A 25,726-nucleotide genomic window follows, 5' to 3' on the forward strand; every position below is an offset into this window, starting at 1 on the left:
AACTTCTTTACTCTGACTTGATTAGAAAACCACATGGTGAAGTTATTTTGTCTTCCTATATCTCTCAATTTTCGTTGCACTGCCCCTGTTGTATTTTCCCTGGTAAAGATTTTCTCATGCCCTGTCTCCTCTTTCACATTACACAGTTTCAAATTCAAACTTACACAAATGCATTCAAATAGCAAAAACGAATCAGTTTTCAATCACCAAATGTGAAAGTTTTCAGGAAATATAATATTTAGCTTCATGGTGTCTAACCTCTAGCAAGGCAGAGCAGAAGAGAATTGAAAAAAAAATGCTAATAAGCCAATCTGCAGTCTATGCCATACTTACAAAAGAAAGATAGTGAATCAGCGGTCATCGAAGTTCTGATATTTTAGAAAATATAAAATTTACTCTAATTTACTTTCTAGGAGAACTACTAAACAATGTTCTTTACTAAGTTAAAGTACATTAAACCTAGAGCAAAGGAGTAATGTACAAGAATAAATGGATTTCTTAATAAGTATATAATATCATAAGAAAATGTTAATTTAAAAATAAATTTCTTGATTCCGGGAAGATGGCGACTGAGAAAAGCGGGGCTTAAGAGCCCCGCTAACAACCAATCTCCATTACCACAAAATCAGCGCCTTTCATAGCCAGAAAACACCATCACCAGAGAAACAAAAAAATCACCAGGCTCCAGAGAGAAAGCGGACTGAGAACAGAGCTCAGAGCCACAGAGGAGATACACGGGCCACACGCCCGAGGACACGGCAGCAGCGCCATACTGCCTGCAGCAGCGGCGACTTCACCGGACGGCTACAGCAAGCCGAGGTGAGGTGCTGCGGAACAGCCAGGCGGGATCTTTCGGCGCAGGGAGCATCTAAAGCTCCTAGTGGCTGAGCTCAGCACACACTGAGAGGACTTAGAGTGGAATTCAGAACCAAGAAGAAAAAAGCCAGCCTCACGGCCGAGGGCATAGCAGCGGTGCCATATAGCCACCGGCGGCAACAGCAGTGAATTCAATGAATCCAGTACAGCTACATCTGCGAACTCAAGAACAGTGAGTCAAATTGCGGGCCACACAAAGAGAAATCCCAGTACTGTACTTCCTGGGACTTGACCCAGTGGTGGAGGGGCGGTGGCAGAGATATCACACCATAGGAGAACGTGCAACCTAGCACCTCCCATAGTTTAAAGCAGCCTCTATCGACTCCCTGGGTCGGAGACTCTGTGATACAACCCAGTAAAGGAGTAGTGGGGTCTGAGATACTACAGACTCGAGATCCAGAGCACCTTAAGTGAAATCATAGTGATCCAAGGGAAGAACCCAGAGAAGGCACAAACTTCCGAAATCATGGGAAAGAGGAATAACACTGGAGCAATGAATGCCCACAACCCCACAACATCAGAACCCGATAAAACAGAAAATCAGAGATTTCTAGAAGATCAAATCAGGAAAATAACTGTAGAAATAATAGAGGTGCTTTGAAAAGAACTCAGAGAGAGCCAAAAAGAGATAAAGGATGCAATTAATGAAGTAAAGGCCTCAATTCAAAGCACAAATAACCGATTAGACCACATGGAGAACAGAATCTCGCTCTTAGAAGATGATCATTCCAAAAATGAACGCATAGTTTCTAATCTAGGAAAAAATATCTGACAGCAGGAATCTGATATTGAACAAATATGGGCCCATTTTAGGAGAGCTAACCTAAGAATAATTGGAATAGAGGAGGGAAAAGAAAGTGACACCAAAGGGATCAACAATCTCTTCAAGGAAGTAATAGCAGAAAATTTTCCAAACATAGAGCAAGAGGTTGATACACAGGTCCAGGAAACTTATAGAACTCCCTTTAGACAGGATCGGAGAAGAGGATCCCCATGCCACATAATTGTCAAAATGACCAATGTGGAAGCCAAGCAGAGAATCGTAAAGCCAACAAAAACAAAGGGCCAAGTGACATTCAGAGGCAAACCAATTAGAATCACCCCAGACTTCCCAAACCAAGTCATGAGAGCCAGAAGGGCTTGGAGTAACATATTCCAAACTCTGAAAGAAAACAACTTCCAGCCAAAAATTTCCTACCCAGCAAAACTTTCTATCAAATTAGATGGAGAAATAATAAGCTTCCATGACAAACAGAAACTGAAGGAATTTATGTCTTCAAAACCAGCGCTAGAGAAAATACTCAAAGAGATTAACTACAAAGAAGAAATAGGTAACACACACCAGAACCAGAGAAACAAGAGTTTCCATCCAACAGACAACTAAGATTGGTTATCTGTGAAGATTCATTACTTATTTTAGTCTTTTACCTATCTCCAAATGGTATTGTTTGCCTTTATTGTTAATTTTTAGGATTTCTAGTTGGAATATTAATATACCTTCAGATATAGCATTTGGAAATATTTTATCCCATTCTATTAGTAACTTTTGACTCTGTTTACATTGTCTTTGGAAATACAATATTTTTTTTATTTTTTAGGGATTTTGTATACTCTTATGTTGCCTGTGCCATTGAAATCATATCCAAGAAATCACTGCCAATTTCAATGTTGTGAGGTTTTATGACCCAGATTTTCTCCTAAAAGTTTATAGTCTTAAGATTTATATTTAGGTCTTTTATCTATTTTGAGTTAATACTCGTATATAGGATTAGGTAAGGGTCCAATTTTATTCTTTTCCATGTAATTATTATGTTTCAACAATATTTAGTTAAAAGATTATTATTTCCACCACCAAATGTTTGTGGAAACCTTGTCAAAAATAACTTGATAATATAGGGAAGAATTTAGCTCTAGGCTTGTATTTAACTCCAATGGTTTATATATCTGCCTTTAGAACAGTACTACACTGTTTCAATTATTATAGCTTTATAAGGTTTGAAATCAGAAAATATATATCTTCTAGCTTTGTTCTTCTTCAAGATCGTTTTGGGTATCTAGAGTCCATATTCCATATTAGGATAGATTTTTTTCTGAAAAATAAATATATAAATATATGATAGTTTCACCTAAAAAATAGAAAAAAATATTCTCTGGTAAGAAAGAAAGCAAAAAGAAATATTGAAATGTTATCTTTAAGTCATCAAAAGCTTGGCATCAGACAAATGAAACTATTATGTGAGATTATCATTTTTAATTTTGGATAAATTGCTATAATACTAGATGTCAACCACTAAGCCATGAATGGGAGGGAGGGATGGGGAGGGAATGGGGTGGGTATCGGGTGGGGGCTGACTGGGCGATGTGTGCATGTATGTCTACAAAAGTTTGTATCCCACTATGATGTATGAATACAGTGCACCAATAAAAAAAAATTAAAAAAAATTCTTATCAAAGAATGAAATCTATTTTATTACTTGAATAATCCTAGAATCCCCAAAATCATGTGTGAGCTTTCCCCTTCTTTTCTTTTCTTTTCTTTCTTTTCTTTTCTTGTTTTTTTTTTTGGGGGGGTGGCTGTGGATGAAATCCAGGGGCATTAGACCTCCAGGCTATATTCCCTGCCCTATTTTTATTCTTTATTTTGAAACAAGGTCTCACTAAGTTCAGAGGGCCTCACTAAGTAGCTGAGGCTGTCTGAGAACTGCATCCTCCTGTCTCAGCCTCCTGAATGCTGGGATTACAAGCGTGCACCACCATGCCCAGCTATGTGTGAGCTTTTTCTGATTGTAATGTATTAGTAATTTTGTGGATACCGTAATTATATTTTCTCAAGGTTCCAGATTACTTAGATTTACTATGACTACATATATACTTAAGAAAAATAGAAATCAGGGTTGTTGATACTCTACATTTTTCTCCAATCACCAATGGACATCAATAACATTTCTATACTTTCAAATCTCTTTATGTTTATGATTGTAAGAATGGCAATAGTATAATTTATATTACAATAGGTTTTCAACAAATGCTTTACTTGAAACATAAAATAAAATAGTATCTGGATGTTGAACTATTTATTAAGAGTTATCCTTAAAGAGAATGTTAGCTCAGCTTTTCAATATTAAGCCTTCTAACTCTATGATTCAAGATATGTTAACTATTAATAGACAGTGTTTGTTCTTATCTTGAAAAAATTCTCTTTGTGTTTGACATAATCAAATGTGATTTGTTAGTCATGGTAGGCAGAATTTTTAAAATGCCTTCAAAATGTTACGCACTAATTCCTGGAATCTGTGACTATGATATAATATTCCTATGATCGGTCCAGTTGATGTTAAAGAAAGATTATTCTAGAGTATTTGAATGGGTCCAATGTAATAATAAAAAGTCATTGGTTTTGGGAGATTTAGGTGAGAGCAGAAGTCAGAGAAATTGCAACTCTGAGAAGGGCTCAACAGAATATTATTGCTTTATAGATGGAGGAAAGGTACTTGGAGAAGGAAATAGAACCTCTGGGAATAGAGAACTTCTCCAACTACTAGCATGGAATATGTGCTTCAGATCTGTAGCTGTGAGGGATTGGATTTTTTTCAAAAAACGAAATTAGTCAATTGGCATATTGTTCATCCAAGTCTCAAGGTTTAATAAAATTAATCCTTGTGTAGTGATCCATACATATAATCACAGTATTTGGAAGTCTGCGATAAGAGGATTGTAAAACAATGTGTGTTAATTTAGAAGTTAGTGAGATAGATTTATAAAATTAAAAGAAAATTTAAAAAGGGCTGGGGTATAGCTCAGTGATAGAGAGCCCCTGGGTTCAATCCCCAGTACTACCAGCACCACTACCACTACCCCCCCCACACACACACACAGAGTAAGATTGGCTGACACTTTGATTTGGGGTTTATGATACTCTGAGCCATGTCCAGCCAGACTTCTAAACTACAGAACCTACTGTGAGCTAATACTAAATGGACATAGTTTTAAGTCACCAAGTTTATTGCTAATTTGTTATAAAGCCTAAGAAAATGAATACATTGATCCACAAAGTAAAACACATACCAAGTTTTTCATTCTAAATCATTTTAATGACCTTAAATAATAAGCTGACTCAATCTGCTCAAATACTGAGAGAATAAAGCACATGTATTTTGATTCTAATTCACATTTATAATACCTACTCATGAAAAGTATAATTTAATTTTCTCTCATATTTTATATAATGAAAAATTCTACTTTATAATTATATCATGAAAATTTTGATGCTTATGAACATCATTAAATGATGATGTAATCACTGATTAATGTAAGAATATCATTTGAACTGTATGAATGCTGAAATCGCAGAAATTACAATGAAATGCAGACACAGGAAAGTAAGTGTCTCTATTAATTTTATTGATTTGAAAAAATCAAAGCAGGAACAATTTTTCATACTTAATAAAACATTATAAAGAATATTCATAAAATCAAGAGTAGGAATTATTATGTATTAATTATTAGCTCTTCAAAATTTGCAAGTAATATTTAAGGATACCATATTGAGCTATTGTTTTATTAGTGCTTTCTTGCATTTTCAAATGGCACTGTACATCACTTTAATTCGCATAGTCTAGGTTTTAATGGTATACATTAAAATGATTAGTGTGAAAACATGATTTAATTTTCTTCAAATAATCAAATTTTCAGAGATCTTATGATGTTAATTGTTTGACTTAAAATACTTTCAGACTGTAATATATTCTATAAAATTAAATTTAATTTTTTTTCACAGAAAATGGGAAAAGCGTAGGCAATAGTTTTTACTGGCTTTTGGAAATAAAGCAAGGACAGAATTGAAGGAGTAATAATACTAAGAGTATTAAAAATTGGGCATATTCTTTTTAGTTTGAAAAATAATGTCACTTTGGTTTGCTACAATGAGGGTTTTAGAAGTGTTTACTAAGAACCTCAACGAAGAGCCAACAGAATGGGAGAAGATTTTTGTCACCTACTCCTCCAATAGAAAATTAATATCTAGAATATACAGAGAATTCAAGAAATTCAGCACTAAGAAAAATAATACAATAAAAGGTGTACAAGTGAACTAAATAGACACTTTATAAAAGAAGAAATTCAATTGGTCAATAAATGCATGGAAAATACTCAACATTATTAGCAACCTGAGACATGCAAATCAAAACTACCCTGAGATTTCACCTAACTCCAAGTAGAATGAAAGTCATTCAAAACACAAACAACAAATAATGGCAAGGATGTAGAGAAGTAGGAACTCTACTACACTGTTGGTGGATTTGCAAATTAGTGCAACCACTTTGGAAAACAGTATGGAGGATCCTCAGAAGAATGGGAATGAATTTACCATATGACTCAGCAATACCACTTCTGGGTATCTATCCAAAAGAATGGAAATTCAATATTGTTTACAAATAAATTAAGCTTGATCAAATGTTTATATTAAAAAATTTGGAAAACTCATATATTATTTTTTTGTGATACTGGGGATGGAACCCACAGGCATTCTACTTCCAAGCCATACCCAGCCCTATTTTTTATTCTTTATTTTCAAATAGGGTCTCACTGAGTTGCAAAGGGCCTCACTAAGTAGCTGAGGCTGTCCGTGAACTGTGATCCTCTGGTCTCAGCCTCCTAAATGTTGGGATTACAAGCATGTGCTACCACATCTGGCTACCACATCTGGCTTCATATATATATATATTTCTATTTATGTATTTTTTGTGGTACTGAGGATGAAATTCAGGGCATCATACCTTTTAGGTATACCCCCAGCCCTATTTTTCAGTCTTTTTATTTTTGAAACAGGATCTCACTGAGTTGCAAGGGGCTTCACTAAGTAGCTGAGGCTGTCTGTGAACTGTGATCCTCCAGTCTCAGCCTCCTGAAAGCTAGGATTATAAGTGTGAACCACCATGCCTGGCATTCACTTATTATTTTTAATGATGCAATCTGATAATAGAATGACCAAGAGCTTCAGAATATATAATTTGTGTTTTGTAGTGAAAAGAATATTTGTAAAAAGAATGCATTAATTTTTAATGTTAAATAATGAAATAAGGAGTAAAAAACATTTGTTTGTTTATACCATGGGAATATATTTTAATTTAAAATATTTTGTTTTTATAATTTATATTTATCAAATAACCAGTAACATTTTAACTCTAGATTATTCTGATAATCTGTTCATCTACCAGGTCTCTAATAGTAATAATACAGTTTCATTATAAAAAATATTAGAGCAATTTAAATGATTTAAAGAAAATGAGGAAATTAAAGGTTGAATATATATCTTAAACGTTTATATTTATTAAACTTTATATATACATTACACACTGAAAGCATTATGAACATATATCTTGGTATGTAACATATCTTTCTTTATATGTGTCATTTCAAACTCTAACAATACAAAACTTCTAAACTTCTAACTAGATGGGGGATAATTTCATAAGCTGTAGATTACTCATCTCTCAGCCTCCCAAGATGCCCCTATCACTCACTCAGCTTTTGTAGCTCTCCTTCTCTATTATATATATATATATCTCCTCTTTCTACATTTTAATTCTCAGTCTCTAGTTACAATCTTTGGCTTGTTTAACTTAGTTTTATTTATTATTTGGAGAAGAGAGCTTACCTAGCTGGCAGTAACCTCCTGCTTAATAGTAGTAGGAAATAGTGCCACTGATATATGGACATATATGAAATTACTAATGCCAACCTGACTATTATGTACGGGTAAGGGGAGGGAGTGGGGAGAAAGCTGAGGGAAAATTCACCAAGTACTGTGTACGTGTGTGTGTGTGTGTGTGTGTGTGTGTGTGTGTGTGTGTGTTTGGTACTTGGGATAAAACCCAAAGTTATTCTACCTCTAAGCCATATCCCCACCCCTCACCCCTTTTTCAAAATAGAATCATGCTAGATTGTTGAGAATCTCACTATTTGTAGAGTCTGTGAAACTGCCGTCCTCCTATCTCAGCCTCCTAATTACTAGAATTACAGGTGTTCATAGTGGCTGTACAGTATGGCTGTCTTTATCATTTTTTTTTTTTTTGTGGTACTGGGGGTGGAACCCAGAGGCTTTCTACCTCCAGGCTATATTCCCAGACCTATTTTTGGAAACAGGGTGTCACTAAGTTACTGAGAGCCTCACTAAGTAGCTGAGGCTGGCTTTGAATCTGTGTGGACCTCCTGTCTCAGCCTCCCAAGTGTGGGGATTACAAGCGTGAGCCACCACGCCTGGCTTGTCTTTATCATTTTTAACTACATAATGATGTGAGATTACAATGCACCAATACTTTATAAAAATCCAAATTCCAGGACAAGCTACAAAATAAAGGAAGAAAATAGCAGTAGAGTTTAGAAAAATGGTTATGAAAAAGGGTTTGAGTAGCAAAAAGAATGGGGCCAAAGGAAGGGAGAGAGATGCATTTTTTTTTTTGTATTCTTAGCGAATCAAGACTTAATTGACCCACTAAGAAAGGAGTAGGAGAATAATGAAGAATTGAGAAAATTAATTTTAATATATCATTTCCTTGCTTTTACCAAATTTTTATTGAGTGACTAGATTGGTACATTGTTGTTTTGCTTTTTTCTACCTGCCTCTGATAGAAAAGAAGTTTTAATTAATCCAAAATGCCAAAATTATATCAAGTAACTTTTTTGTGGTACTGGGGATGGAAACCAGGGGCTTTCTACCTCCAGGCTACACTCCCAGACCTATTTTATATATATTTTTGGAAACAGGGTCTCATTAAGTTACTGAGAGCCTCACTAAGCTGCTGAGGCTGTTTCTAACCTGCACGATTCTCCTCTCTTCACCTCCCAAGTACTGGGATTACATCAAGCATCTTTTATGATCATAGTCAAATGAAACTAGAAATTAGTAACATGAAAATCATGAATACATGAAAATAACATGTTTCTGAACAATCAAATGGTCAAAGAAAAAATCAAAAGGAGACTATAAAATATCTTGAAAGAAATGAAATGGAAGTACAAGATTTCAGCACTAAAGTGCTGAAGTGCATAAAATTCACTTCTAAGAAGAAAGTTTATAGAAATAAATGCCAATATTAAGAAAAAACTCAAATAATGACCTAAATTTTTATTTTATGGAACTAGAAAAAGAACAAACTAAGCTCAAAGGTAAGAGAATGAATGTAATTATAAAGATCAGAACATAAATAAGTGAGTTATGAGTAGAAAAGCATTAAAGAAGGTTAATGAAATTAAGTTAGTGTTGAAGAGATAAATAAAATTGATAACCCTTTATCTAGAATAAGAAAAATGATAAAAAATCTGGAATGAAAGAGGAGACATTATAATTGATATCACACATATGCAGAAGATTATGAAACTACTATAAATTATTAGGTGCTAACATATTAACCTAGATGTAATCAATAGGTTCTAGAAATATAAAAGTACAAACACTAACAATGAAGAAATAAAAATCAGAATAACCAATAATAAATACTTTGATTCAATAATCAAACATCTCTCATCAAATAAAAGCCTAGGGTCAGGTGGTTGTACTGATGCATTCTTTAAAACATTTAACAAGGAATTAATACCAATTATTTTCAAAGTTCTCCAAAATATGAAAGAGGATGGGACACTTCCAAATTCATTTTATGAAGCCAGTGTTACCCAGATAAAGCCAGAAAATGACATTGCAAGAACAGAAATTGTGGGCCAATATAAATGATTAATATAGATGCAAAAATCTCCAACAAGATATTAGTAAACTTTGACAGCACATCAAAAGGATCATATGCCATGATGAAGTGAGATTGTCTCTGGGATGCAAAAATGGTTCAGTTTATGTGAATCAATACATGTTATATACCTCATTGATAGAATAATGACTATATGGGTATCTCAATAGATGCAGAAAAATAATTTGACAAAATTCCAAAAATTTTAATTTATGATCAAAAATTAAGAATTCATAACTTGGTTGGGTGTGGTGGCACATGTCTATAATCCAAGTATTTGGGAGGCTGAGATAGGAAGGATTCAGGTTTGTGGCCAGGCTCAAAAATTTAGCAAGATCCTGTTTCCAAATAAAATATAAAAATTAGGCTGCGGATATAGCTTGGAGGTAGAATGCCTCTGAATTCATCCCCCAGACTACACACACACACACAAACACACACACACACAAACACACACACACACACACACACACACACACACACACACACACTCTAATAAAACATTAGGTATAGAAGAAATATACCTCAACAGAATAAAAAGCATATACTACATGCTCGAAACTAACAAAATAATGGTAGAAAGTTGAAAGCTTTTTTTCTATGATCAGGAATAAGACAATAAAGCTCAATTTTTCCACTTTCATTTGAAATACTACTGAAAATTCTATCCAGAACAATTAGGCTCAAAATAGAAATAATAGGCTTACAACTCAGAAGAGGTAAATTTGTCTCTTCTAATGACAAGATCTTATATATAGAAAACCTTGACTTCACACAAAGCTATTAAGAATTAATAAACAAATTTAATACTATTTCAGGATATCAAAACAACATGCAAATTTCATAGTTTTGCACATTAACAATAACCTATACAAAAAGAAATGATAAAAATACTCCCTTTTATAGTAGCATTAAAAAGAATAAAATTATTCAGGAATAAATTTAAGCAAAGAAGTGAAAGATCCGTACCCTGAATATTGCAAAACATTGATGAAAAGAATTGAAGACACAAAAATGAAAATATACCCCTTGTTTTATATTGGAAGAATGAATATTGTCAAAATATTGGTACTACTCAAATAAGTCTATGTATTCCATGCCATACCTATCAAAATTCCAGTGGCAGTTTTCACCAAAATGGGAAAAAATTCTAAAATCTCGATTAAAATACACTCACCAAACAAACCAAAACTCTGAAAAGCAAGAGCAAGCTTGAGACAGATAAATAAAGCTAAAACCCTCACATTGCTTTCAAATTATATGACAAACCTATTGTAATTAAACCAGGATGGCACCAGCATACACATAGATATGTAAAAGGAACAGAATTTAAAGGACAGAATAAACTCATGCATTTCAGCCAACTAATCTTTGACAAAGGTTGAAAAGTATGCCAAGAATATATAAAGGGGAAAGGATAGCTTAAAAATAGTGGGAAAATGATATCCACATGTAAAAGAAGGGAATAGCACCCCTATTTTAATACCAGGCACAAAATTCAACTCAAGCATATTAAAAATTTAAAATGTAAGATTGGAAACCCTAAAATTCCCAGAGTACAGCATAGGAGAAAATTCTCCATGATCATAGGGTCTTGACAATGATATCCAAAATATAGCCATAAAAAGCAAAGCAAAACAAAACAAATGAAGAAACAAACAAAAACCAACAAATCAAAAACAAAACAAAAAAAGCAACAAAGTGAAAAGATATATGAAATTGATGAAAATATATACAAACCATATGTTTAAGTCAATACAAGTGAAGAGTAAAACAAAAACACCTCTCTCTGATCCACCACCAAAAAACCAATTACCCAAGCTCACAAATGACCTGATTTAAAAAGGGAGAAAGAATCTGAACATATATTTTTCCAAAGAGGACCTACAAATGGTCAACCAATATATGAACAGGTTTTCAAAAGCACCAATTATCAGGAAACTACAACTCACAATGAGATATTACTTCATAACTATTAGAATGGCTATTATTAAAAAAGAAAATATAACTTTTAGAGAGGATCTGGAGAAAAAGAGATCCTTATACATTGTTGGTTGAAGTGTAAGTTGGTTGAAATTTAAATTGGTACAGCTATCATGGAAAACAGTATGGAGATTTCTTTAAAAAGTTAAAAACAGCCAGATGTGGTGGTGCACATCATCTGTGATTCCAGCACTTCAGAGGCTGAGACAGGAAGAGCAGAGGTTCTAAGAGAGCCTCAACACAGCGAGACTCTCAGCAACCTAGTGAGACCTTGTTTCAAAAATAAAAATTAAAATCAGGCTTGGGGGGGTGTACCTTAGAGGTAAAATGCCCCTAGATTCAATTCCCAGTAACACACACACACACACACACACACACACACACACACACAGTTAAAAATAGAACATAGAAAAATATGATCCAGTGATTTCAGTTCTGAGAATATATCCAAAGGAAATAAAATAGCTACCCAGAAGATATATTTGTGTCTTCACATTCATGATGTATTATTATGATAGTCAAGATATTGAAACAACCTAAATGTCTGATGAAGAATGAGTGGATAAAGTCATTGTAGGTTGTGAGGTATGTATGTGCGTGGGTGCATGTGCGTATACACACACACACACACATACATACACACACACACACACACACACACACACACACACACACACACTATTCAACCTTATAGAAAAGGAAATCCTGTCATCTGTGACATCATGGATGAACCTGGAGAATATTATACTATGTGAAACAAGCCAGACACAGAAAGACAAACACTGCATGTTTTCATTTATAGGTGGAATCTAAAGAAATTAAACCCATGGATAGAAAGTAGAATAGTTTTCACAGGCTGTGAGTGGTGAAAATGAGATGTTACTCAAAAGGTTATAATCTCAGTTATAAGTAAGTTCTGGATACCTGATTTACAGCATAGTGACTGCAGTTAACAACAGCAGATTGTATTTTTGAGATTGGCTAGCAGAAAAGATTTCAATATCTCACCACACACCTGGCAAAATAACAGTGTGAGACAGTGAAGATTAGCTTGATTATGGCAATTATTTTATAATGTATATAAATATAAAACATTAAATTATACACCATAAGTATATATAATTTTAATCAGCCAATCATAACCAAAACATTGAAAAAGAAAAAATAATTTGTGAGTTTTACTGTGAAGGTTAGTGGAAAGGGGACTTCAGTTTTTTACTTTGTATTTCAAATTCTCAGAATAAGAACGTTATAAATGCAGTGCTGTAGTGACATGAAGGGAAAATAGGATGACTCCTGTTCAGATCAGAGATCATCTGTATAGTGACAGCTGCAAGCAATTTGTGTAATGCAGACCTTAGGTCTCTGAATCAGGAAGAGATAGCAGAGGAGAAGGCAGTGCTTTTAGTGGACATGATATTCCTCAGAAAAATAATCCAAGTACTTTATATGAGTTTTGCATGTCATCTAGGAATAAATAACTTGTCAGATATTCTTCTTGTGGTTTGTTTACTTTTGTGTTCATTTCATTTTGCTTTCATTTAGTTTCTTTCTTTTCTCTACTTACCATGAGTTCCCTGAAAAATTTGGAGAAGTTGCACAAGATGTAAATTAGATGCTTTTCTATGCTAATAATCAGAACATTATCATTTTTCATTTCACATTTTTTCTTTTCATCTTTATTTATATGTTTACTTGACTTTCCCCTGTTTTATCCAAGCATTAATATAGGCATTAGAAATAAAAAATTTAGTGTTTTTGGGAAAGTCTATATCTTTAAGGTATAGACACTCTTGTATTTTACAAAACAAGAAAATAGGACTTAGATATTTGAATTTTCTTTAATTGATTGAATTGTATATTCCTTATAACTTTAACAAAGATATTTAAAATTTTTTAATATACCAAATGATTTTATTCATCTAAAATGCTTGATATAAAGTTAAATTTTTTGTATGACTTTTTTCAATAAGGTTAATAAATGTGCTTCATACTTAGTTACATCTTTTTATGCCTATTAAATATATTTATTAAACTATATTTGACCAACAATCAAGTTATAATTCTATTTCAGCCTTTGTATTTTTGTCATTTGAATCAGATATGTTGTATTTTATTCAACTGCATGTTCTACAAATAAATTTATTTCTGACACCAAAGAATAGATTTTTTTTCAATTAGTACTCATAGTTATTTGGAAAAAATAATATTGTATCTATTTTATTGATGAGGAAATTGAGACACATAACTTACTCATGGTTTTAAAGACAGCAAAAAAAGTTGAGTCAGGGCTTGAACCCAGCAACGCAATGAAGCATAAGAAAAAATTAGACAGTAAAATTATTAAATCTGAGTCAAAGCTTTTACAAATATAGTTCAATGTCCTAGATACTATCTGAAGTGGGTTTATTTTTATTTATTTTTTATTTTTTTGGTGGTACTGGGGTTCCTGGAAACCCTTCTACCTTCGGGCTACACTCCCAGACCTATTTTATTTTTGGAAACAGGGTCTCTTATGAGCTTCTATTCTCCTGTCTCCGCCTCCCAAGCGCTGGGATTACAAGCGTGCGCCACCACGCCCAGCGGGTATATTTTTTACTAGTTCTAAAGTTCTCAAAGGTGTAGAGATATTATGACTAAGGTCGTTAGTCATCTACCCCACATTATTCTTTCTTATTTCTTATTATGCCAGATGATAGTATGGAGCCCTTAACCCACTTGGATGCTTACTATTTGTTTTTATAAATTCAAGAGAATAATAAAACAAATTATTCTGCAAATTTGTAAGGTAAATGTTCTTCATCTCAGAAAACTTTGTCTTCTTATCAGACAGCTTATCCTTTTCCTCCCCTTATCATGAGTAAAGTAATAAATGTTCAAATAATTTTTTATTTATAAATTTAATATTTATATTTGTTTAATATGATATTCATGTATATGTGCTTATTCAAATGAGAAGTAATAGAAGAATTCAAAAGTGAAACATTACTTGTAACCAGGGTAATTAAGAATGGTTCATGGAGCTGAGCATGGTGGTGCATGCCTATAATCCCATTACTTGGGTGGCTGAGAAAGAAGCCACCAGAGTATCTAAAATACAACTAGTAATTTCTAGTTTTGCCTGTCATAATGAGAATCAATTTTGTAACTAAATTAAAGTATTTTTTCTAAAGTGTGATATTCTTTTTTAAGTCATTTGACTCTAGAGACATATGTTTACAACTATTAATATGAGGGATGCTGAAAAGCAGTAAGGACATTTTGTAGTTACACTTTGCAGTATGCAATCCCCAAATAGTTTGATTATAATTTGAAATGTCTCTTTTTTATTGTGGTACTGGAGATGAAACCCAGGTGCATTCTACCTCTAAGCTATACCCCCAGACCTATTTTCTATTCTTTATTTTGAAACAGGATCTCACTGAGTTGCAAAGGTCCTCACTAAGTAGTAACTGAGGCTGTCCTCGAACCATGATCCTTCTGTCTCAGCCTCCCAAATGCTGGGATTACAGGCATGCACCACCACACCCAGCAAAATGTCTTTTTTTTTTTTTTTTTTTTTTTTTTTTTTTTGCTAGAAGGCCCCAACTAAACAACTTAGGTAAGTATATTGGTAAATAGCTTTAATAAAAAGTTTTTGCACTATTAGACAAACCTCTACATTTATGACAATAACTTTTATCATGTATACTTTATTAAATATTTTGATTGAAAGCTTTGAAAGTTTGACTGAATCCTTCTTAGGTCTCTTCACTTGTATGACATTTTTTATTATGAAAGAATTTCTAAATAACTTTTATAATTATATATTTGACATCTTAAGATACATTTGAGATCGGAATATACCTAGCTATGAAACAACAGAACAAATGATAAATTGCTCAAGAAAACAAAATTAACTTTAGCACAAATCATAGGAAATGATTTTGTTATAAAATATATATTATATATACCAGTAGAAATAGAAATGATATATATCAAATGAAATAAGAACATTCATTTCATAACTCAAAGAAGTAGTTCAGTTGCCCATAATTATAACTCTAGAACATTATATGATTTTTTGTCTTTGCATTTATTTTTATTCTGAACTTATTCCCATATCATAAATTTTTGTTTCTTCAGTTTCTTCTGAAATATTTTGTTCTTTTGTGTAACCTCCTCTTCTGGCGTAGGAGCAATTTGTTCTTTTTCAGTAAGGACCAGCTCAGTGTATCATCTCAAGTGTGGGTTATCTGACCATGAGCAGCAAAAATTAAGCACTATTTTTGGGCCATTAACTCTGTTAAGTTCCACTGTTTGACCTGGGCACACCTACCAATTCTGCCATTGTAATACCAGGATGACATACTGGTTTTTTGAGTCAGACATTGCTTACATACTTGGTGACATTTTAGGAAGGGTTCTTCCCTTTTAGAATTTGGTACATAATTGAGATCGGAATATACCTAGCTATGAAACAACAGAACAAATGATAAATTGCTCAAGAAAACAAAATTAACTTTAGCACAAATCATAGGAAATGATTTTGTTATAAAATATATTATATATACCAGTAGAAATAGAAATGATATATATCAATTATACTCTTGCTTTCATAGATCACAAATATCTTTTAAACTATGATTTAGTCGGGTGTGGTGGCACATGCTTGTAATCCCCATGCTTGGGAGGCAGAGACAGGAGCATTGCACAGGTTCGAAGCCAGCCGTGCTGGCTTAAGAGACTCTTTCCAAATAAAAAGTATAAAATAGGTCTGGGAGTGTAACCCAGAGGTAGAAGGGTTTCCAGGAACCCCAGAACCACACATACACACACACACACACACACACACACAACTATGATTTGAAAAATTTACCAGTTTTGAATGGTGACTCATAAGTAGCAATGAAGTTATGAGGAAAAAAAAAACAGTTTAGAACTTCATAGACACTATCAATATTTTTCAAAGATTAAATTTTCCAGAATAAGATAATATTAAATTTGCACGCACAGCTCCATATATATGTGAAGCAAATGTTCATATAACTGCAAGGAGAAGACAAACTCAAAAGTAAAGATAAGCCTATTTTACATACCTAATAATATAGACCTACTTTATCTTTAAAGACAGAATAGAATAGGAAACTCTGTGTGTTATATAGCAAGAAAAAAAGAAATGGCATAAATAACAAATATCAGGAATAAAAACAAATTTATCTCTATAGGTTCTGGAAGAAGTAAGCAAATACTTTTTTCAATGAATGAAATTGGCATATATAAACAATAGAAATTTACCAATCAGTAAAGAAGAACAAAATTATGTAATTTTCAGAAAATGTATGTAACTGGAGAATATTATGCTGAGTGAGAGTAATTAGTTTCAGAAAGTTAAGAATTACATGTTTTCTCTCATATGTGAAAAATAGTAAATACGAAGCATAAGACACTTTAGTGCAGAAATAGACCATAAAGTAGTTGAAGGAGCTTAGGTGAGGGAGTTAGAGAAGGAAGGAGGGAGGCTTGGAGAAGGGAACAGTTCAAATAATACTATGGCAATACATGGTAGTATTATTACTGATCTCACTAACTCATATGGGGAGGAAAGGGAGAGTGGGCTGAAATGTGGAAGGAAATAATAATAAGCTGTGTGCATGTGTTTTTTTAAATCACATTGAACCTCACTGTGATACATAATTGTACTGCACTTATAAAACTAATTAAAAATAAAAATAAAATGTGTGAATCAAAGATATCAGAATCTTTGCATTTAAATGTCTAGTTATTACTCTTCTTTAGGCAAGGAAACATTATTGAGGTTTTCATATGGGTCTGCCCATCATGACAATGATGATAGCAGTGAAAGCAAACACTATGGCTTCTTATTGTGTCATATACCATTCTAAAAACTTTACAAATATTAATCATTTTAAATTTGTGAGTCTTACATTAATTTTGGGTAGGGACCTGATTTTTTAGAAAATGAAGTCAGAATACCTTAGATTTATCTTTAATTTCCATTGAGACATGTATTTTATTTTATCTGACATTTTCTGACTTTTTCCTTGAATCTCTAATTGCCTCTTTCACTTTTTTCCTCCTACTGTTTCCTCTGGGAACAGTACATGAATGTTAGTGCTCCAATCCTCTCACTAGAATAAAAATTTTTAATGTCCTGTGTTTCTTTGAATAACTGCCTGCCAATTGACAAGCTAGATTTTAAATCCATGACCTAGATTCATGTCCTAGGTAAAAGAAAAGATACTTGGAAGATGAAAATCAGATATTTTTAGCTTCTGTGTGGAATTTCCCAAACATAGAAGGAGGATTCAAATATTGTTAAAAAAAAAAAACATGAGAAATGATATCCATTCTTCATGTCTCTTTCCTATCTTCTGTTATGTATAAAAGGATTAACAATAGAGACTTAATAATCTTATCTGCATATACTAGTTTTTTTTTTCTTTTTTAGGGTACTACATATGGATATTAAGTTATTGTTTCTAGACAAAGTTTCAGATTAGTCTTACTAATAATTGGCCTGAGATTTTTACTTAAAATATCTATTATTGATCAGATAAAACACATATGGAAGATGAATAAAAAGAGGTCAATAACATTTGATAACAAAGATAAGGGAATGATGTTTCAGGGAGATACATATGTTATAAAAAGAGGTGGTCATAATAAGTAGTATATACTCAAAAGACAGGAAAGATGTGAATATGTTGAATTGTGAATATGTTGCCATAACATAACTAGTTTAATAAATCTTCCCAGGTGGGAACAAATTATTGTTGAAGAAAATCACTGACATAGTTTCTTTGTTTTGCTTCAAGGCATTTAAAAATGATTCCTGTGCCAAACTGATTAATCTTATCTAGTATGAAAGAAGGATTATGTGGTGACACCAGGCAGGTTGTTATGGGAAGCAGAAACAATAATAGGTCCTGATGAGAAAATTAATGTGTATAGTAAGTGCAATGAAGATCTTTACAGAGATTGCCAAATACTCTAGGTATGTTGTATACTCTTTTTTTTTTTTTTTTGTATTTGGGCATTCTTTTTCACACACCACAGAAGCAGCCTGAAAAGATACCCAAGTCATGCATGGAATTACTGTCACTCTTCTTATCCTTAGCCTACACTTACTGCTTCCTCTACATAATCTTGAGGCAGGCAAGAAGAAAACAGCTGGTTACTTTTTTAAGTTTTCTTACTTATGACATTTGGTTTTTGACACTGGACTCAAGCCAGAAATATGAAGTTTTCTAAAAGAATCTCCTATCCTAGTCATGATGAGTATTCTTACCTTATCTAGTTAGTAATTCTTTGGAAATAGAAGATAATGTTGGCATGTGCTTGATGTTCATTATGTGGATGTAAGAAGATAAGTGAGTTTTATAAATTAAGAATGCTAGAAGAATTTCAGTAGTATAATTTCTCAGTATACAAACTTGTTTGACTTGAAACTTTAAAATAATTTTCTATTTGTTCAATCTTCTTTTTTATATGCTTTTCTAAAACAGATTAGCTACACACTTCTATATAATCAGGTATCAATCTAAGCATTTTACTTGTTTTAGCTCATTCAGTCCTCACAAAAATCTTATAACATAATGCTATCAATTTTCTCACTTTACAGAAGACATTAAATGGTTTATCCAAGGTCGCACAGCTAGTAAGCAACAGATATTGCATTAACTACAAAAATATATGGTATTGCGCCGGGCGTGGTGGCGCACGCTTGTAATCCCCGCGCTTGGGAGGCGGAGACAGGAGGATCACGCAGGTTCGAAGCCAGCCGTGCTGGCGTAAGAGACCCTGTTTCAAAAATATAAAATAGGTCTGGGAGTGTAGCCCGGAGGAAGAAGGGCTTCCAGGAACCCCAGTACCACCAAAAAAAAAAAAAAATATATATATATATATATATATATATATATATATACATATATATATGGTATTTGTATTTAATTTAGCTTAAAATTATTATTGTAACTAATATCGATGTTGGTTCATGTTGATTAAAATGTTAATATAACTGAAATTTTATATAAAAACATAACTTATGAAAAGGGAAGCCTTTTAACTGTAATCTTTAAAGTTAAAATATGTAGTCTCATTTACAGAATTAGTTTGCTCACATAAAACAGTGAAGCAGAAATATTGCTTCTATAGGAGTGAAAGCAGAAATTGCTTTCACTCCTGTAGAAAATTTGATTTTTATTATTAAATTTTAATATGAGACCTGATCAATATCATAAAGACTATTTAAAAAAAGAATTTAATACTAAATTTTATAATTCTTTTTATTTTAATTTTTGGCAAGTAAATTTATACCTTTATTATTAAGGACATAGATTTTGGGATCCTCTTTCACATTTCTGTCTTAATGACTTATTAAAGAAAAATTTTCTACTTATACCATTGCTTAGTGTGAACATTTATCTAATATGTATTTGAATATTTTTCATATGAAGTATGATTATGCTCATCCATTAAAATTTTTTCTAGGATATTCCAGCACCAGGCAGCTATGATGTTCAAAAATCATATGAGATGTCTCAAGTTAAACATAAATACATGCCACCTCGTAGTTTGGTGGCTAAAAGAAAACATGCCTCCTTTCTTAGTACAACTCCTCGGTGCCTGGAAAAAATAACTGATGGTCCAGGTAAGTCTATATTGTCCATTTAAGTCTATTGGGGAAAGTCTAAGGATTTTTTAATATTGAAATGGTTGATTGTAAAACACATTTACATTCACTTTGCCGCTTTAAAGTGTGTAGGACAAAAATACCAAATATCAAAATACTTTATGAAGAATTTAAAATTTTTTTCTAAATATCAGAAAATTTATCTGAATTTTGTTTTTAATTTTACCAAAGTCAAAATCGAGAACTTATTATATGCTAAAATAATAATAATAATAATAATAATAATAATAATTATTATTATTATTATTGGAACTAGGGTTTCTGGAAGCACTTCTACCTCTGGGCTACACTCCCAGACTGATTTTTTATATTTTTATTTGGAAACAGGGTCTCTTAAGCCAGCGTGGCTGGCTTTGAAACTGTGAGATCCTCCTGTCTCTGCCTCCCAAGCACAGGTATTACAAGCGGGCGCCACCATGCTCAGGATATGCTAAAATTATTAAAGGAGAAAGCATATTACCAAATTTTGGTAATATGCTTTCTGTTTACACAAAATTATTTTTAGTTTTCTCAAATATCAAGCAGCTAATATAAAATAAATATTTATTTGAGGGATCAAAATCTAAAACCAAGTTTGATGCTTAAAATTGGAATTAATTCAGTTATTAGTAATGATTCTTGTCTAAAAGTGATTTAATAACTTTCTGTTAGTATGCTATTCTATACAAGAAAACTAGGTAAATATCAGGAGCAGTAATTTTCAATAATAATTTGCAAATATAATCACTAAATAGGTTGTTGAAATGAATCATCATGAGAATCTGAAGAAAAAAAATAAGTGAAACAGGGCTAGAAAATTCTTTTCCCCAAAATTTTTAATAAAAACCAAAGCAGGAAAATACAACCTGTTAAGAAAAAATAGAATATTAGGGAGCCTGAGATCCATAGAGGATTGATTTATTTTTATTGTCTTTTAAGAATCAGACATATTGCCAGCTTGAAGATCCATTTTAAGTTGAAATTTGACTTCTTTCATTTTTTTTTACTTAGTTTTTGCATCATTATTTATTTGTCAAGTTCTAGTTTTTTTATAGAGTAGAATTGAATGTTCTTCAGTGTGTCCCTAACCACACATAATATGTAATCACCAAAAGGTGCAGAGAATGTAGCTTGTTGAAGTTCTAGTACTGTCAGTATCACCAAACACAATCAAGTATCAAGTAGCCACATGACACTCTATTTAAGTAGGTTATGTTCAGTTTTATGGTGCCTAAAGAAGTTTCTCTCTCTTTTTCTTTTTCTGTTCTCTGCATAAAAATTATGTAATAATTTTTACATAATATATACATAACATATATTATGAATATATAATAAAAATTTAAGTGACATGATTGGTACTGAGACTTTAAATTGCTTCAGTATTTAGCCTAGAGCAAGTAAATTTGCTAATTGTTTCAATAGTTTCTACTTTACAATGTTGAAATAGTATTTTATGCATTGTCTCTCATAAGAATACAAAAAATTAATAAGATTGTATTTCAATCATATTCAGAACATCTTAAGCTCCTTAGTTATATAAATTTTATAAAGTAAAAATTTTTTATCATATTAAGCTAACACTAGCTTCTAAAAGACTTTGGAAGGTGAGGAGAATGTTTTCACTATAAAGATATTAATTATTCGGAAGTCAAAGATATGGTGACTGTTGAAATCATTATACGACTGCAGAATATTCAGTTTGGTAAATGAAAAGAGTTTATCACATTGGTTAATACCAGTAATTTGTCAGATTTGCCATCATGCATCTTAAAGTGGACTATACTTCAAAGAAATGGTAACAGAAATCTCACACCTGTCTTTAATCAACACATTAGAAAAAGTCATATGGATTTAAGCCATTATCTGAGGCCATGATGTATAAAATTTGGCTTTCTTTGATATGTATAGCTATCATAGTAATTATAAAATTGGTTATCATTTTAAATTTAATCTGCTACATAAGGCATACAGTCTAAAATATAGCTCTAACACAGATTTAATAGGTACCTAGGTCCAATTAGTATATATGCTTTGTTTTAATAATCAATGATTAATATTCATTTTTTCTAACTCTTCTAAATTGATGTAATTGAGGAAAAGATATTGAAGTTTGATACATCAAATTTCTATATAGGTTACTAATTTTTAATCAGCTTTTATTTCTTTTAGGTTTTATTGTTGATCAAAGAATTATTTTATGTTTTATTGATTCTTTTAGGTTTTATTGATTCTTTTAGGTTTTATTGATGACAAAGAATTCTTGATTCTTTTGAATATTTACACACTAATGTGGTTTTCTGCTCTAAAATGAAAATAGCCCATTTTTGTTTACTGATCTTGATAACATCAAATTATTTTTAATATGGGGACAACTATTATATTAAATCCTTTGATCATAAAAGTATTATGTAATCAAGATACGATGATGATGGTTCTCTTTGTTATAGGCTTCTTGCTAATGCTTATCTTAGGAATAATGTTTTTTCATATCACATGTATTTTTAGAAATGAAGTGTTTCTTTACCCTGTAATTTGTCATTTGAACATTGATAATTTTCTTTTACCTTAAAGCCAGTGGAATGAACCTTTTTATGTTAAGTGTAATATTTCTTATTTATCAAATAAAATTATTTTTAAACTTTATGTGGATATGTATATACATAACTATGTATAATATATAATATTAATACATATTTATATACATAACTGAAATTGTGAGACTGACTTAATTTATAGATCATGTGGGAGATCAAAGTGGCAGAGTTGAAGAAGGCTGCAAGTCTCAACTTCTCCACAGTCTGGAATTGGAAATAGCTAGAGAAGAGTTATGGAATGATAAGGTTGCTTGAGAGACTATACTAAGGTTCTATATTAGGCTGACAGAGACATGGAGAGATTCAGAGATTCTGATCATTGTAACAGAGAACTAGGGGGAATCCACTGGTTCTGAACCTTTCCCTGTCTCTGCCCAATAGAACTGGGGCAAGGGGTTACAAGAAGGAAGAGAATGCAACAAAGTTTGAAAAATTACTTTGGAGGCAGTGATAGAGGAGAACATCAGACTGAACTTATTGAATACAGAAACTGCATGGTGTACTGACAAGTGAGAAATGCCCTACCTCTCTTAGCTTGTGGAACTGAGGCAGGAGCCATTTTGTGATAGTTAGGCTTTAGCGTCAAGCTTTGGGAAGGGATTTCCTGAATTTTCATCTCCTCTGGATTTAGCAGCAGATTTTGTCACTGCAGAATGATTGTGAAATAAGCTGTCTAGATAATATATACAGCAAGATTTCTGTAAGCCCAAAGTCACAAAGAATCACCCTGTATTGGGGGGGCAGGAACAGAGTTTGGCAGAACGCATTCTCATTCTCAGAATTGTGGCACTTTTCTTCATGTACCAAGACCTTCCTATGTACATATACAACTAATACCCACTAGGGAGGGTTCTGCCTGCCAGGCCAAGAACTTTCCAGTATGGTCACCCCTGAATCTTCTGTTTCTTGGAGCCCAAGCCTACAGATATACTCACAAAGCTATCTTAACAACACCAGAGAAGGGCAAAGCAAGGACTGTAGTAATGGACCTTTATGTGTAAAATGTGAATTTCCTTGTATATCACATAAAATTATTTATAAAAGTATGGAAAAAAGTGACTGTGGGATGCAGCACATCTTAGGTGTAACAAACAAAAATTTACTGAGAAGGCAGCTTCTTGAAGAAGAAAAACAAAGCAGCAAAGATACATAGCAATGAAAATACAAAAAAATGGTACCATGGTTGAATAAAATTCAGGAGATAGCAGAGTCTGAGCATGTGACTGATCTGGTGAATACCACCACTGTGAAGGCCCACCTCTTCTTGGGCCACACACCTGAGCCATGTCTGCTGGCTCTGCAACATTAAGATATCCTCAGCAAGGAAGCCAAGTACTTGAGGTGAAGTAAGCTGCAGCAGAAGTCCAGCATCTGAAGCAATCAGCACCTCACTTCAGGGACCAAAAAAAAAAAAAAAAAAAAAAAAAAAAAAAAAAAAATCTGATATCCCATACACTCATCAGAATTTTGCACCTGCGGCAGTACATTGTGCCCTCAGAAACCTGGAGCCCCACAGGACAGTAAGTTAACTGCGTTTCTCAGTAAAAGACTACCCAGAGCACCTGCAGAGACCCCGGTGGTCTGAGAGTTGGGAGTCCACCCCTGAGGAGGTCAGGTTATAACCTACAGAGTTGCAGGAGAGGCCCCTAGCGCCCAGGGTACAGGTCCCACACAGGGTCACTGGGCATTGCTCCTAGATTACATTGGACACCTGCCATCAGTATTAGAAGGGAGGCTCAGGCCTAGGGCCAGAAAGCACAGATCCCTTGTACTTATACAGAACCCATTTTCAGTGACACCTGTCAACCTGAGACCCAAGCACAGTGTAGTAATAGGTGCCAGAGGGGTGCAGGCACCTCTGCTCTGGCTCTGATGGAAAGACACCAGCACAGGGTCCAAAACATTGCAGGAGAACCAAAAATGGGGCCACAATCTGACATTACTACTATAGATTTCTTAGCAAATGAGAGATAGTGGACCATGCTTGAGAACAGACTATAGTGAGTTGACATTAAGTGATTAAAAGTATCCATGCAGACCTAGGAGGTCTGCAGAGAACAAGTCATGCTTTATGTGTGTTTTTTTGTTATTGTTTTTCATTTTTTTCTGTTTTATTTTGATTTTGATTTGCTATTGTTTATTTAGTTGGTTGTTTTGTTATTTATTGCATGTTTGTTTGCTCCCTTCCCCATTTTCTTTTACAAGCTTCTTCCCTCTCTCCTATCTACTCTTTCTTCCCTCAAAACGTTTTTTCTTTTTCTTTTTGTATCTCCTTGTCTTATATTCAATTTATTTTATTTCACTATAGCTAAATACTCTACACTGACTATAAGAATCCTACTATTTATTTATTATCCCTCTTCTCTACCAGATTCTACCTCACCTTACTATATTTAAACTCTTATTCAACTCTATCATATCTTCTACCTTACTTAATTCCTGAACCCATCACTCTAGTTTCTTCCCCCTCACTTAACCCTCACTATTTAAAACACACAACTTCAAAGCCCTTGCATAAATCTGATGACATCTCTAAATACATATGGCAAAGATTGGATCAGAGAGGTAATCTAAAGGAAAGGACTGCCAGACACTAAAGATAAACTAACCATAACCAATAGAAGGAAATGCTCAACAGCTAACATTTCGAGGTTTAAAAAATGCATAGGTCACAAACTATTTTTTTCCCACCTCTTAGCTGACTTTATATAAAGGTAGTGACAGAATACCTGACTTTAACACCTGAAACCCATCAATACCACCATATCAGTGGGCAAAAGGAACCCCAGAGAAACTCAGTATTAATGATCTACAGTGTAGTCATAGTAGACACTGTCTTCAGGGTTAATATCAAAGTGTGA

The 25,726-nt window shown here is 33.1% G+C and overlaps 1 protein-coding gene across 1 annotated transcript in view; it reads left to right on the forward strand.

Moving 5' to 3' along the window:
* The window catches only part of STPG2 (sperm tail PG-rich repeat containing 2), a gene marked incomplete at both ends in the record, with an annotated part of 526,196 nt that overhangs the window by 198,954 nt on the left and 301,516 nt on the right, over window positions 1-25,726 (forward strand). The window contains one exon of the mRNA XM_080697195.1: window positions 20,091-20,250. Coding sequence (XP_080553321.1) covers window positions 20,091-20,250 — 160 coding nt within the window. The remainder of the gene's footprint in view (window positions 1-20,090; window positions 20,251-25,726) is intronic.

This window comes from Muscardinus avellanarius, assembly GCF_963383645.1.
Source record: "Muscardinus avellanarius genome assembly, chromosome: 6".
Classification (NCBI taxonomy): domain Eukaryota; kingdom Metazoa; phylum Chordata; class Mammalia; order Rodentia; family Gliridae; genus Muscardinus; species Muscardinus avellanarius.